Below are 16,667 nucleotides of genomic sequence, written 5' to 3' on the forward strand. Positions count from 1 at the left end.
GTCGGAGAGCAATGCAGTGTAGTCAGTCATTGTCATGACTTCGTCACGGATAAGTTAGTGTACTGGGACTGACTCGTTTGTCAGTATTCTACTTCCGGTTCACTTTTCGACACTTTGCGGGAGCAGGCAGATCTTTAACGAGTGTTGGACAATGTCATCAACGGTAGTTTCCTTTCTTTTCTTGAAAGAATGTGTTAAGTGCTTTATAACGGACGGTTTCCAACTGGAATCAGTTGTCGTGCACAGACGTTATCGTTCGTACACGGGAGTAAACATTCAGTTCATGGGAAGTGAAGATCGAGTTCATGGGAAATTATTGATTCCGTGCGCAGGCGAAACATTGCTGCCTGCAAACACGAATCGTATTGAAACTGCAGGTGGGATGGAGAGAGACGAAACGCAAATGTCGGCTAAGTTAAAATAAATAAATTAATAAATAAATAAAATCGAAAGGTTAGTGAGGTTTTGTTTCCCTACTAACCTCCCCACCTCCCATCTTCTAAAAAAGATAAGTGAAAATCAAACCAAGAAATCTTAGACAAAATATAACCAAAAAAAACAAAAAAACAACAACAACAAACAAACAAACAAAAAAAAAAACAAACAAATCAAACAAACAAACAAACAAACAAACAAGACCAATACAAATGTTCTGCGCTGTTTTGACTCTCGTCCAGCTCGTTCATTTGTAATCCGAAAAGACGAAATAAGGAGTACAAGAGCTAGTAGGTAATGTATCTCGTGTTGATCACCTAATAAATCTGGTTTTTGCTTTATGACATTGGAGGTACTTGGAATGACATTTTTTTTAAAAGATAGAGAGAGAGATAGAATGTCGACAAGCGTTATCTGGAGGAATAATGTGTTCGTTAATTCAGTGTTTTTCACATCATCTTGTATATCTCTGTGGCCTGCAGCGAGGAACCAGTAGGTGAAATGTAGGAGATGCATTTTTGAGATTCAAGCCTACTTTAACTGCTACTAAATGTCATGAACTTCTAGATGATTCCCCCGATATGACCTGTCCTGGGTGTTGAAACAAAGCATCTCTCTGTTTGTGTGTCTGTGCGCGCGCGCGCTATTTCGCTCTGTCAGTTTATATAACTCATTATTTCTCTCTCCTTCCTGCTGTGGATGGGTGAGTGTGTGCGAGTGGTGGAGGGAGGGAAGCTTGTATATCTCTCACTGACATATTTTTCCTCTCCCTCCCTCAGTCCAATGTCTGCTGGATATATTGTTTTACTAAGTCGGCGAAATGAACCCGGGGTGAGTGACAGATTTTTCCCGAAGATTGTCGAGAATATGAGGAAGGAAGGCCGTGCATGTCCCTCGTCCCCTCGTTGCCCGAGCGCAGCGTTCCTCGCGAACGTTTGCTGAAAATCAATCAATTGTGTACCTGTCACCGCGCAAGATCCTTCTAGCCACGCCCTGCTGGGCGGGGCTTAGGCTTGATTGCCGCTTCTTTAAACGCCGATTGGACGCTCGCCATTGGCACGGAGCTGTCGTGGGCGGGGCCTCGGGGTGTGATGTTAAAGACCGAGAGGAGACAAGGGGAGGGCTCGTGTCCGGGAAACAGTATCGCATTTACTGCACCTCCATCGTCTGCTGTCAACCACCTAGCAACACAAACTTGTAACGGTCACACTTTCAGCGTCACATTTCTCTCCCGCTGACTTCAGGAGGACTGGAAATTTTCGAGGCTGTCTCAAGGGCAGCTTGGTGTGAGAGGAAGACAGTTCGAGTCTTGTTAACAGGCTGACAGAAAAATTGGGCTCTGACTGCTCCACCCTGAGATTAGACATCAAAGGCTCTCGTTTCTTGTTGGACATTTCGTTGACATAATGGGGTATGTCTTGAGAGACAGTTCTTGCCAAGAAAACTCACGCTGACATTACTCAAACCGCGTTTTCTTCGCAGAAACAGACTACACCCATCGTGAGGTCCTTCCTCCCGGAGGTCCTCAGTCTTTTTTATTTATTTTTTTTTAAAGCCGAGACTATGAATATCCTGGCTACCGCCTACCCCAGTTCGTACCCCGGGTACGCAACATTCGCCACCTTCACCCACTTCTCCAACACCCTCGCCGCTGGCTTTCCCACCTTCCACACACCTGTGGACGAGCAGGTGTCGGCCTTGGATTGCTCTTTGCGCCCGTCGCGCTTCCAGGATCACCAACATCAGCATCCGCATCACCATCACCACCAGAATCACCGTCATCATCACTTCAGTGACGTCTCCTTTTCTGTCGACCGCATCCTCGCAACAGGCGTCGACAACTCTTCCGCCGTCACCGCCTCCCCCTCTGATGACGTCACTGACGACTCCTCCATAGGGGTAGGCGTGGAGGGAGGCAGAAGTGGTAAAGGTGAGAAAAGGGTAGATTATTTTTTCTTTAAATAGCCTGTGAAGTTTATCGAGTTATTTCATTTGTTACTATCCCAGATTGTTGGTGGCGGTTATTTTCTTAACATCTTTTATCGAAGTTTTTTTCGTAATTATTCAATAAACCGGAAACAGTTTTACTATTAACAGACGATATGATTGTATATCCCTAAAGTTTCAAAATAAATTAATACAAACATAAACTCTACCTCAAAATTGGGAACCATTTGAGGAAAATCTTAATATGACTCACAGGTGATGGAACTGAGTGGGCGATCGATTTAAATGTGTGACTCGGTTTTTTTTTTTTTCTTTTTATGTTTCTATCATAAATGTGAAAAAATTATGTAATACTTTTTCGTGTGATCGTCGGTTTAGTATCGTGTTTGATTCGCAATAGGCAGAAAATGTGTTTACAAGTATTTCATTTAAATCACTTGTCTTACAAACAAAACTGTAAATGGTGGCTTTGTCAAGAAAGAAAAAAGGAAGGAAGAAGGAAAACAGATAGTTAATGCAAACGAGATCCTTTTTAATTTTTGACCAACTGCTGATGTGATTACGGTGACCATTCTTCTTGTTCTTGCTCCTAATCACCCCCAGTGGAGCATTTGTGTTGTATTTGCGGTTTCAGTAGCAGAGGTCTTTTGACAGGGTGGGGTTGCTAGCCCCACGCCCAACCCTCCTCCTTCATCCGGGCTTGGGATAGCACTATAGCAGGTTACCCGGAGGGTTTCCAGGCGGGGTTAAGTGACCATGGTGCAGTGCTATTTGTCTCTAACAGTAACTTTGCAGCTTGCGTTTGTGTCGAATTATTATTTTCTGCCCTCACACGCAGGGGACGAACTGGCTGGATGCTAACATTTAGTAACATTTTAACTGAGTGCCAGCCCGCCTGCAGCCAGCTAACACAACTATGTACTCGACTCATGGAAAGTTCGACTAAGGTTACAATATACATGAATATCACATTGTCGTTAGTTGTCATATACATGGACTTGTCCTCACTTTGTGTGATTAGGTTTGTCACCGAGCACTTCATCTGATGTCTACTGTCATGTCTAGTGTCTCACATGTCCAGCATTGTGCTTTAAGTCGCTCGACACATCAAATAACTTCAAATCACAATCTCCTGTCTTCGCATAAAAATTTTAATTTTCTGCTACCTACTGCCAAAAAAAAAGTTGCCAAAGTTACTTGATTATCCTGAGATTGTAGTGAAATTAGGTTTGTAGGCTAGGTGTCACTCAAATCGCTGGGAGGATCGTATCCATAGATGATTCCACTGTAATATCTTAACAACACACAACTCTTGGTATATGTAGTATATGTATGTTTTATACACACTGCTCTCAAACCCGTCAGCTCTCTGACAAATTCTTTTGTCCTCGCTTTGTTTCTAGCTACAATGTATCCCAGGCGAGGTTAAAGGTTACTATCCACTGGCTCTGAGTCACCTAGACTACAACAGGGTCAAATGCTAACCACAAACATTGTCTAAGTTGGTCACTCATGGAAACGACACCCACGACTTCGAAAATGTGGACATTCAATGCCTTGCCACACAATATGTATATTTGTATAATATGTATATTTTGTTATAGATGACACGTGTAATACTTGCCTACATTACTGAGACACTCATCCCATTCCTGGTTCGGTGTTGGACATGTTGAGGTACCTGATATTTTAGATGAACTTAAAGACAGTGGAGAGAGTTGGAATCCGTTTTGTACAAGCTGGGCACGGTGAACCACTTACATTAAACAGTCCTTATAGGATATACCAGAACCGTTACTTCTGATGATTTGACTTATATATTTGAGATTTAATGTTTATATGCAACTGGATTGTTTTTATAAATGTTTGTGTGTGTGTGTGTGTGTGTGTGGTACATTGGCTTTTTATTGTCTGGGGTCAAAGTGTGGTGTGTAATAGATGTCAAAATAATGATCCACGGCGTTCGGTGTTTAAAGAATTTCAGTTAGTGATATAGGTCCTTTCATAAAGCGAAAAGATTTCTTTAATAACATTTTATTTCTGTGGCATCATGACATAGCATGCCAGAAAATGATTTTGCAGACAATACAATCATGAGCTGAACAAATTGCATACTATGCTTCCTTCATTCACTAGACTTGAGTATGCAAGTTTCAAAGATTATATTCAACTTCAAGTACTAAAAGAAAAGGTTATTTCAGTATGAGGTAGAATATTGGAATAAACACATCCTTGTTGACATTATCATGCCAAAGGTCCCAGTGGCATTGAATGGGGAAAACATATTTTCTTTAATTCGCATTTTATTTTTCACTACAGGTGTTTAAGGTATCTCATCTTTTTTTTTCTTTTTTTTTTTTTTTTTTTGTAACCAGTATTTTAGCCAGAAGTTACACATCAGCAGAATGCTGGCAATATTCTGATCACAACACGTGACAGAAATAGAAAAACATTCAACTGAAAGAGAAAACACGTTTTACTTGAAAATATGCCAAGACTACACTCTTCATCACTTCCATGCTAAACCTATCTTTCCTAAATACCTGAAACCCATCTTTCACATAAACAAACACACACCGACGCGCAGCTAAGTGTGAAAGAAACATGAAGTGGGGAACGAGAGGAGAAAAGAAAGAAAGAGGAAGGTAGAAAGGAGAGATGGAAGATAAAAGGATGAACAGTAGCTGCAAGTGCTAGATCATGCCAGGGAATGCATCTGTGTAAAAATGATGCAGGGTGAGAACCTGCACGAGCCAAGTCTTAAATCACTCCGCTGCCAGGCGCGCCGGACACGCCATCGTGCGCTGACGTCGCAAGCCGCGCGTGCGGATGAACAGCGCCAAGATGCTGCCGGCCGTCACGCGCTCACAGATTGACTCGCCCAGATAAGCTGCCATCCCACGTCTGCTTTCAGGGAAAAAGCAAGAAACAAACAAAGAAAGAAAGAACTGTAACCATCATTGAACTTAAAAAAAAGTGCGTTTTAGTCATAACTGTTCAGGAACTTTTTATTTCTTATTTTGGACCAGTCAGCACTCAGCAGTCATTGTTTACCTGTTGATAAATTATTCAAAAAGTGATAAAGTAGTGTAATCTAAAGAAAGTTTTATATATGTATAGATGTATCTATCAATGTATGTACTTGTATCGCTAATATTCTGGAGACGGAGGAATACCTTGTCGTTGGCGCCCTGCAGGGAGCAAGCAGGTCAGGTCAGAGGTGAATGATGAAAGAGAGGAGGAAAAGAAAGGAGTGAGGGTATAGCTTTCACTTCGCATTGCACGTGGTGCGCAATGCACTTCTGAATATTATTGTTCTCAATAGAAAAAAAAAAAAAAAAACGGCAGATGAATGTGCAAAGGAGAAATGAAATGCAAATGCGGTAAAAGATCTGGGTTCTGCACTACATGAACAAGTGCTCCTCCCCTTGTGTGTGTTACCAGAACGGAAGATGAAGGCATGGAGGGCTTCTCAATCAAAGGAACTCATCTGTCCTTTCTGTCGGAGTTCGAGAAATAATAGTCTCGAAGGTTCGTGGAAGGTTCACAGCCCTGCGTTGCTGCACTTTGTCTTACAGGACGCAGTTCTGAGAGGTCAAACATATTATTGTCGAGCGGAGCTTCTGCCTAACTTGGCCTGAGAGACTGGCGAGTGCATGATCTTTCCCTCAAGACTTATAGCATAGGAGGCAAAAGATGTGTGTGTGTGTCCGTCCTTGTGCCTGTGTTAATAATAATAATAATAATAATAATAATAATAATAATAATAATAATAATAATAATAATAATAATAATAATAATAATAATAATAATTGACTATTTGTCTTCATAAGACTTTTACAGTAGAACTATACCAGTAAAAGTTTCAGACTTATAAGTGCACCCTTTCCATTTCCTTATATCGTTTCACTCCCAAGATCTCTAATCCATAAAGAAATATTGAATTTACCATTCTGGGAATATTCTGAACATAGTTTATACTGGGATGTTTTCGCATCTGAAAAAGTTTCCACAAGCGCTTTTAGTGTTTTTTTTTTTTTTTCTCTCCCATCCAGCCTAGTTCAAATCAGATGTGAAAATAACAGCGAGTAATTGTTTAGGCTATGTAAGTATTAGTTATACCAAAATCGCTTTACTAACATAGTATCTTTCCACATACTCATTTAAGAAGAAACTTTTGTCTTTACTTTACCCACGTTGACCACGAAGCCCCACTTGTTACAAAGTGCTTCTAGAAAATTTATTTTATTCTGAAGTCAGCAACAATATCAATATCGTCTGCACACACCAGATAGAGGATAACAAGTGGATAACCAAGAACAGCTATCATTGCTCTACATTGTGATAATTATGTGTAAAGTATACAAATGAAGATGGACTTGAAGGACTTAAACTACAAGCTTAACTACGCAAGTCTCTCTCTGTCTCTGTCTCTGTCTCTGTCTCTGTCTCTGTCTCTGTCTCTGTGAGGTGTTTTATGTGTTTGTTTCTTTGTTCTCTGGGTAAACATGTGATGCAATTTACAATATAACTATTTGAAGAGGGTGTGTTCGATAAAGTAATATTTCCTTGATGTGATATCTGCGAAAACTGAAAAATAATGTCAGTAATTGCCTCAGTGGCACTAGTCTGTGATTTGGACAAAGATGTTCACAAGGTGGTGTCGGCAAAATTATTGTCACAAACCCAAGCTAAAAAAAGTAGGATTTTCAGAGCTATAGAGCAAAAGCTCCGTGTTAAAATGACAAAAAGCTTCTTTTGTCTGACAACATTGTCACAAGACTAGAATTCTAATTTCATTCCTCTCGTTACATCCCTGTCTGCTTCGCAGGCGAGCATTAAACAGTCGAAGGATCTTCGTATGACTCGACAAACACATTCCGGCACTCGCCATCTGGAATGTGAATTTATTATTGCAACCGATGTGAATACTAGATGTCTGCACACTCTTGCCCCAAGGCCACCTCACACCATCCCCTCCCACACACACACCATTCCCTGAAAGTAGATTGATCTGCATGCAAAGGAGTTTGCAATGTGCTGTATATTTCCAAGTAATAACAATATGAAGGGAGGAAGAAAAATGAATAAATGTAATGACACAAGTTCACAGCATATTATTTTCTCCATCTTAATTTACAAAGAACTGTGATGTTTCTTTTCTGTAACGTTTGTTTAACATGAAAAATATTATTTCCTCGACATCACATATTTGGCATTCTCGCGATGTCCGGTCATTGTTGTCTTCGTGGCTGTTCACTTTTAGTCTCTCTGTATGTCTATCTGATTCTCTTTATTTCCTCCCAGCTTTCCTTTATTTCTCCAGTTTACGAATAGATAACGATTTGCACCGCAGAAAACAAGGGGCAGTAGATATTCTAGAATCTATGGAGTCGACTTGGGAAACTTTGCTGCGCGACACGGGCATCGAATCGGGACGCCGCCAGGTTTGGACGCCAGTGATTTAACCACTCAGCTTCCCCTTATTTAGTTATTCTATCTGAAAAGTTAACCGTCTGTCTGTAAGTGAATGTAAAACGCATGACTAAAATACTTTTGGAAAAAGAAAACGCCGGAGAAACACCAGGGGACAATTTCACCTGCAGTTTGCAGGTAAACAGTGCCGGCGGCACCCTCACTAAACTGATTTATTCACTAAATATTCTTGATATAGGCGGCAGGGTGCGCCTCGTTGAATATTAATTAAATGACAACATCATTGCTGTCCTCTTGCGATGCCGATGAATGGTCCAGATAGAGCTGCGGTCCGTTTGATAGGTCTACGTAGCGAGGGGCTAATGTTCTGCATGGCTGGTTATCGCTCGCATCGACGGCTAATATTAGCTTTTTCCGTTTTTCTTCAGATTGCCATCAACCCTTTCGCATTTCTTTGTTATTGTACCCATCGCTGAATATTTAATAGGACTTTTTTTTTAAGGGGAGGGCTGATGGGAGGGTATGATTCCTGTCTCTCCGGTTAAACAGCAGAGAATCGTTCCAATAAAATCCTGAGTTTAAGATTTATGAGGTGAAGATCAGTAATATTTAAATAGAATTTTATTATATTTTCCTGTTTCTCTCGAGTTCTCGCTATGCATATGCTTGAGTGGGTGCGTGTAGGGGGGAGGTGCGTGTATCAAGTACCAAGTCCTCCTGTCACACAGCAGTTTTATTGTAAGATACCCCTGCCTCCTTCAAACCAACCATAAATAAATAAATAAATTCTGTTGCAGCCGACAAAGGAGGGAATGATGGGAAAGAGGGAGGGTCCAAACGGCGACGGACTCGAACTAACTTCACGGGCTGGCAGCTGGAGCAGCTGGAGGCCGCCTTCCAGGACTCGCACTATCCTGACGTCTTCATGCGCGAGGCGCTCGCCCTCAAACTCGATCTCGTGGAGTCCCGCGTGCAGGTGAGTCAGGAAGCGCGAGACTGGGCGTATCATGACAATTTTCTCTTTAAATAAAATAAAATTATAAAAAAAAAATAAATAAATAAATAAACAAACAGGGGCACGCAGTTCCCACAATCCTGTTTCTCGCAGTTTTTCCTGACGTCATCACGCTGGACGTCAGTCACGTTCTGCACGTGATGGCATCAGACTATTCTGTCACGTTGTTACGGTGTCCCGTTATATTTAGCACACCTGATCGTTGACCCTCTCCTAATCCTAGTCCTGCTTCTGGCTTAAATCAGTCTTTCATCCTGATTGTCCTCTGTGTGGTCATGTACCAAGCGTGGCTCTACAAGTTCCTCCCCTCATTTCTGATAATTGCTTTTATTTTTTCTAATCCTCATCCTGAAAAATGAAATGCTCTAATTCCCGCCGCATGACCACTGACTTCGTCTCTCAAGTCTCTAAGGACATCAAAATATAAATTAATGAATTATTCTAAAATTCTAATCATTTTCGAGCTCTTCTTCCTTATCTATCCCGCTCATTGACATAAAACCGATGTTTGTACAGTTGTTTAGACAAGAACAAAAGTTTGAACAATAAATATTCCTCTGAGATCTATAACGGAAATAAATTCCCAATTTTATGTGATGTCCCACTAAAACATTTACTCAAGAGGCTAGGATGAGTGGTTTGAGGTTCATCATTTCTGACACCAGTTACTGCAGAAACTGAAACAGCAACATGCCGACGTCCCGCAACATAGCAACACCGATTCAGAACGAGACACAGCAACAAATAATACACTGTTGGAAACAGCCTTCAAGTTTCTTTCCTTGTGATCCGATTCTTCATCTATCAGTTTATTTTGTTTGTTGTCTTGAGGTTCCTGCGATTTGTCGATGATGCTAAAAAGTCTGCCAGACCCTCTCTTTCGAGCAGTTACCGCTGTTTTCGACTTTAGCCTCTCAAACCAAGGATCGGCAGTGTTTCTCGCACCGCGCCCTCTGATCCTTTCAAATCCTATAACCTTTGCAAATCCCACAATCCTTGCAAATCCACTGTGATGTTCAGGGAGTCCGGGGCTGCCAGCTAGGTCAGATAATTAACTATACGCCCTCAACTTTCTGTAAAAGGAGCAAGGGGAGAGGTATGGCGACGTCGTCGTCAGCGGAGATGCCTGGGGACCCAAGGATCACCGCCTTCTGCACTTCATCTAGAGTCCGATGTGTCCCTAGAGGGGAGCAGAGGCAACGGGTGGGACATGCAAGAAAATTGATTCTGAGGCCGCGCAACAGAACGGGAGGAGAAAGTCGGCGGATGGAAAATGGTCGGACCTGTCCCACGCGGCCAGTCGTTAAACACTGGGCAGCGGATCCGGTGTCAGCGTCGTTGGGGGGCCGAACCATGCCCTCCCGTCTTTTGTTCGCGGCGGCACGAGTCACGTCGTTGGCTTCATCTCCCGACAACGACAGCGGCGACAAAAGGCAAACAAAAGGAAAGGTGGGGGTGGCGGCGGTCTTAGACCTCCGACAGAAGGTCAGATGTGACTGCACATGCGCGAGCTACAAGGTGGCCGGCAGGTCCTGATCCCTTGTGGATCAATTGATTACTCAGGTCGCTGGAGAGACACTACTGAGGACGATGAATCGTCGTCACGACGGGAATCACCCTCGAGAGCCCTCGAGAAAATTGACGACGTTAGCGGCAATGGATATCCGACGACGAACGTCGGGGGCTCGTCGGGTCTTTCTTTCCTTTCCCCTCTGATGCTTATAGATTACCTTCCAGAAAGTCGTATCAAAATTGAATATTCAACAAAAACTACGAAAGCTGATTTTAAACCATTGCTAGCATCTACTCATGACATTAAAAAAAATCAACATTCGCACTTTACAGGTTTTACCTAAATTTTGGATTGGTCCGAGTTTTTCTGTGTCGGTGACAAGCTAAATTTTTAAACTACCCTTCTTACAATTTATTCATATCTGTACCTGAATATCTAAGTTCACGTATAGTGTGTGAGTGTGTGTGCGCGCAGGTAGGATTGCTTACATTCTATACTTGTTTATTGTGACATGACAAGGATGGATGGAAACGTCACAGAACTCCTGCCATGCCCTTGTGACATCTCCCGTTCACTTCTTGTATCGGCCAAATATCTTCACCAAACCCTAGTCTCCAACAAGCGCACTCATTCACCGCGTCCTCGTGTCCTGTTGTCGCGCTCTCGCCAGGCTTTCACCAGAAAAAGAAACGAACAGTTGCTTTTTTTTTTAATTCCTTAACTACATTACTGCCAGGCATCAGGGCAGAAACTCTGCATAAACATTTATCTTGTTTGCCAACCAAATGGCCCAACTGCAACACAGCGTGGCATAAAAGCCGTGTGTCAATAGACGCTTGTGTGGCAATTAAACGTGCGCCGGCTCAATAATGTTAGGAGCTATGTCAATCACAGACTTGCGGCCCGGCCATTGATCGCTAAGCGGAAGGGGCCAGTGCGCATGCGCGAGAAAAGGGCACGTGCTACGGGGTCCTCCCCTCCTCCTCGCCAGACAGCGCTGCTGATGTTCGGCCGGAGGCTTCGGTGGTGTCCTCCGCCATTTGCAAGCAGCAGGCTTGTTAATCTTTCGTCATATTTGCTTTTTTACTCTTCCTAATGGCAAAATGAATTCGAAATTAGTCTGGGTTACTCGTTTGTTGATAATGTGCCGCCCGGGGCGTTGTTGACGATCGTCGATTTCAGGGGAGAGAGATTGTGTTTCGTGAATTCGCCATCTTTGCCTTCAGCTAGGGATCCGGAATGCCGGTACATGATCGCATCGTCCTTGTCATTGCACGGGGCGGCAAAGTTCAATTTGCATTTGTCAAACAAATCAAATGCTGGCAACTAAATGATGGTGCGAGAACAGAGTAATTGTCATCAGCAAACGAGACAAATCTGGGAACATTAAATGTTAATTAATATGACTCTTAGAGCACGGAAATGACAACATGTTGGAATTGTTGAATATGGGAGGTGATGATGGTGGATACAAAAGCTATATTGAAGGAGGTAAAATATGAAATAATTACTATTGTAGTTCACGAAATGTAACAAAAATAAATAGCTCCCCAAAGTTCATAATAAAATAAATGTTCTATAATTATGAGACTGTGAAAGCAATTAGCCGATTCTTTATCCTGCTTCACTATACCGACAAGGCAGGACACAACCTTATGTTTCATTGAGAACATAATTATATGCTCAGTTCAAAGCATTTACATTGAGGATATTTTTGTGCAGGTTTGGTTCCAGAACAGAAGAGCGAAATGGCGGAAGAAAGAGAATACGAGAAAGGGGCCCGGCAGGCCGGCCCACAACGCCCACCCGCAAACGTGCAGCGGCGAGCCACTGGACCCCAGCGAGATCGAGCGACGGGAGCAGCTGCGACAGGAGAAGAAGCGACGAAAGCACGAAGAGCGACTGCGGCGACTCCATCACAGACGCAGCGGGCACGCGACCGCAAGCGAGGACAGCGGGGAGATCACTCTCTCACGACTGGAGGACCAAGGTCTGCCATGCTCCGATTTCGGGCAACCGGGGACGAGCGAGACAACCCGGGCGTCTTCACCCTTCAACTCCACGGATGCCTCGTCTAACGGTGCCAGCAGCGGAGAGGACACGGACTCTGGCGGCAAAGACACCAGGGATGCCTCAATGGCGAAAGGTTGCATACCCGAGGTCGTCAGGAGCACCAGCAAATGTCCTTTCTCCATCGAGAAACTTCTGGAGGTGCCGAGAGTTCCGCGCGGCAGGAGACCCAACTCCAAGTACCCGCGCGTGCAGGCGTGCAAGTCCCTCGGGCCGCTGGCCTTGGGTATGCTCCCGCTTTTCCAGATCACGCAGCCCGTAGGCTTCCTGGTCGAGCAGCTGCAGTCGGAGGATGCACGTGCATCTCCTCCTCGGTCTCACAGAGAGTCAGGAGAAAAGTTCCTGCACAGGCTCACGTCCACCAGCCAAGCGGAGCCGGCGCGGCGGGCGGTGTCCGAGCACTTGCCGCGCACGGTGAGCAGCGGGAAGCTGGAGCGGCAGGCTGAACAGTTGTGGAGGCGCGTGCACCGAGAGACCAGCGGATGCCGCGCGGACCCCGCCGAACAGGAGTCAATGAACGAGAAAAAACCGCCCCGCGACGCCGAGGACGACATCGACGTAGTCAGCGAAGAGCAGGAAGGAGGCAAGGGGGATAAATCGAATTTCAGCGAGGGAGGAAACTCGCTGACAGAAGCAGATGAGGAAAGGGGGAATGAATGCAGCATGGATGCCGTGGATCAAACCGTCGAACACAATGTTGTTGGTGATGCATCCGAAGACTTGATAGAACACACAGACTAAACGATTGACTGCTGGGAGGTCTTGCCTTCCGCCCAAGGTTTTTTCGACGATGGTGTGATGCGACATCTGAACCTACGACACTGTGGGTCAAAGTAACCGTCTGTGATGTCCTCGTGTGATAACTGTTTTTAATTAAAACAAAACTGAGAATATGCATAGTAAAGAATATGCAACTTTATTCTATAGCTAGCAGAACTCTGTGAGGTCAGAGATATTCCAGAATCTGTCAATGCAAGTGCTAGGGGAGGAAATACCAAACTTCCTATTTGTCTTTTGGTGTAAAATACGCTGAAAAAAGAAATATGACTATAGACACTGATTTGTAGAAAGATTCTGTCTTGAGCGGTTTTTAGCGGGTCCTGCGTGGAAGGGATGAGGAGGGAAAAGATGTTTTACTCGGAGCCAGCTACCGAGGGTGTATCGTCAAAGCAGCCAGCGAGTGTCACGTGCAGAGAAGCATGGAACGACCAGTCCACCTTTCCGGCTGCAAGCACGACATCAAGTATATACAGCAATGATTTATTGCTGTTAAAAAATTATTTTTGGACCGACACCTATTTACAGAAATTGTTTTTCTTAAGTATGCCCCGGGAACGGGCTGAGAACAAGACTGTCTAGCACAAAAAGACAAACTATTTTGATTGAAAATAAAGTTGAATGCAACTGCCACATAGCTCACATGGAAACATCTGTTCTGTAAGTTGAACATTGCATCAGACTCCACAAGAAGACTTTGATAACTTCAATATTGTGGCTTTGACGAGAAAACCAGACATAACAATCACACTTTATGGGTAAACCAGACATAACAATCAAATTTTATGGGGAAACTATACGAGTCATTCTGAGTTTTTTATTTTATTTATTTTTTTTTTTTACAAAATCTTCTTTCAGCTTTCCTCTTCATCTTCTGTTGAAATCGACTTGTCCTTTCACTGCTCCAGAGGATGACTACGTGAGTGTCGGCGTGTACTCTGTCGCATGCTAAAGAGCCCCTTGAGAATGTTTGCCCTGAAAGGTTTTCATAAGAACACACCACGTGGTTTTTATGTATGACACAATGGGACTAAAGTGCTGATGCCTTTCGCCCAGGGCTGTGGCTTTATCACAGCGTGAATCAATTTGATTATTTGTGATATTGTGGACATATATTTTTTGTTTGTTTTCTTGTCATTATTATACCTTGCACAGAGAGGCATCAATAATATTTTTATTTCCTTTACCTGATAGGTAGTGGAAAGAGAGAGGGGGGAATTTCATTCTTTCATTCATCCCTAGTAACCTCACGTGACACAGCGGGGTTATCCTTTTTTCACGTGAAATGGTGAAGTTGTCAACATGGCTTATACAGAAATGTGCAGGAATCAGAATAAAGATTCATTTTGCTTGGAAAAAAAATTATGGAAATTTTGTTGTTCTTCTGCTTGGACTAGTGTTCCGATAAATAAGGTTTGGTTATAAATAGTTGTCTAATAAAGGTCGAGAAGGCAGGTGATGTGTATTTATGAAAGCAGCGATATGCACATGCTTTCGTGAATAAATGACCGCAGCACACTCTCAATCACACACACACACACGCAATTGCACACACACACACACAAGCACGCAAGTACCGAAAGAGACAGAGAGAGAGAGTATATAATGACTCATGGCTGTAAAATATTAACTAGAACTATTATAGATAATGTTTGCACAGAAAAACTAATAAACACGTTACAATAAACGCCACCTAGTGTCAACAATCCCCATCAGGTGAACTGCCCACTTCTCCATGGCAACCGATTCACGACCTCCTGTGGCCAGGTAACCTTCCCAAGCGACAGCAGATCTCACATATTTTCCACTGTTTCATCTGCACCTCTTCGTTTCAGTAAATTACACTGGTGTTTCAGTTGATTACCTGCAGGTTATCAATCAAAATACTTTTTTAAACTATGAAGTAACAAACAGGCTTTAGTGACAAAATACTAAAAACAGCTGGTGGGAAGAGAAGTGAAAAAAATACAATCAACAGAGCAATATCATATGCTTCTAGAAAAATAAAAAAAAAATAAAAAGTGTATATTCACAATTTGATGAAGATGTAAACACACACAGACAACCACAAATGCGCACACATACACTGAGAGTGAGAAAGAAATTTAATGTCGGAGATTGTTCGTAAGAAAATACATTTAAACCTTACATACGAGGGTATGTACAACTAAATAAGACAGTAACTGATTGCGGTCCTGACGGGTGTACAGTCAGACTACTAAGGATAAAGTTTCCCACCTCGCCCTCCTCCCCTTCACACAATTAACCCATCCTCTCTATTTACAGATTAAAACAATGTCCTTTGCCTTGACACTGGCTTTGTTCTGTGCACAAATATCAAACCTTTCATCGAGTCCTCTCTGCGCATGTCAGCAGCATGTCCACCACAAGACCTGAGAGATGGCGGAGAGTTCATCAACATCCCGACATAAGAATTCCCTTTCTCCACTTACTACAGCCCACGTGTCAGCAGTGTTTGAGTGTCACGTGATGCCTGCAAACGAGTCCCTCCGCACGAGACACGACTTAGTTCCTCGACCAATGATTTGTTGATTTATGCGCACCACTGTATTGTTATGTTTATGTCTTATGCTTTTATTTAGTTCGGTTTGATTCTATTCTGTTTGGGTCCGGTGGGGTCGGGTGGAGTCGGATGAATATGTTGTTCAGTTGTGTTCAGTATCTTGACCTTGCTGGTCGCTGGGGTGTCTGGTGGAGGCTACAGTTGCACAATAAAAGTAAATAACTGAATGAATAAACGAATGGTATGCTATCGCGCGCCCTCATCTCTGGCTCTTGCATGCACACGGGACCATGGAAACCAAGCAAACAGACATAAGCCATCATTCGATCACAAAACATACACAAGCGACACACACGTGCATGTACCCAGCACATAATTATCAAACGGACACATTCTGTTCATCCAACTCTTTTCCCCACCCTCGCACACTTCTCACTGACCCACACGCACTCACTAACACAATCGCGCACGCGAGCACGCGCAGGGTTAGTCAAATTTTGTTAACACAAAGAACTTCCACACCGGGGTGTAATCAACCTGTGCGACTCATTAAAATACCCGTCCAAGCTACTGACTTGTTTCTATGAAAATAAGATAACAACATTCTGTTGTAAAAAGAATACAAGTAGAGAATTCATAAAGTGTGAAGATTTGGGGAAATTTTTTTTTGAAAGAGGATGGAGATGTCACAGAGAGGTGACATAAGGTTAACTAGTTAGCACAGCGCGGGTGGCCAAGCTGTACATGCTCAATGAGTTTTTTGTTTGTTTTGTTTTTTTGTTGTTGTTTTTTTTTAAATAGTCTGAGGAGACAACATAATTAAGTGTCGCCGGCCAACGCTTCACTTTCTATTGACACACGGCAAATTCAAAGACACTACGTGTAGGGAATGAAGATGCAAAAATCACATTTATTTTGTACTTTGAATTTATGCAACATTTGAATTTTTT

At 43.1% G+C, this 16,667-nt stretch overlaps 1 protein-coding gene across 1 annotated transcript; it reads left to right on the forward strand.

The window, feature by feature from the left end:
• Window positions 1-761: 761 nt before the first annotated feature.
• Window positions 762-14,555, forward strand: LOC112575639 (homeobox protein unc-4 homolog). Its single transcript, XM_025257618.1, has 3 exons — window positions 762-2,365; window positions 8,616-8,794; window positions 12,069-14,555. Exons 1-3 carry the CDS (start codon window positions 1,999-2,001, stop codon window positions 13,155-13,157), a joined length of 1,635 nt encoding a protein of 544 aa, XP_025113403.1. The 5' UTR covers window positions 762-1,998; the 3' UTR covers window positions 13,158-14,555.
• The last annotated feature ends 2,112 nt before the right edge of the window (window positions 14,556-16,667 follow it).

The sequence above is a fragment of the Pomacea canaliculata genome, linkage group LG1, assembly GCF_003073045.1.
Source record: "Pomacea canaliculata isolate SZHN2017 linkage group LG1, ASM307304v1, whole genome shotgun sequence".
Taxonomy (NCBI): domain Eukaryota; kingdom Metazoa; phylum Mollusca; class Gastropoda; order Architaenioglossa; family Ampullariidae; genus Pomacea; species Pomacea canaliculata.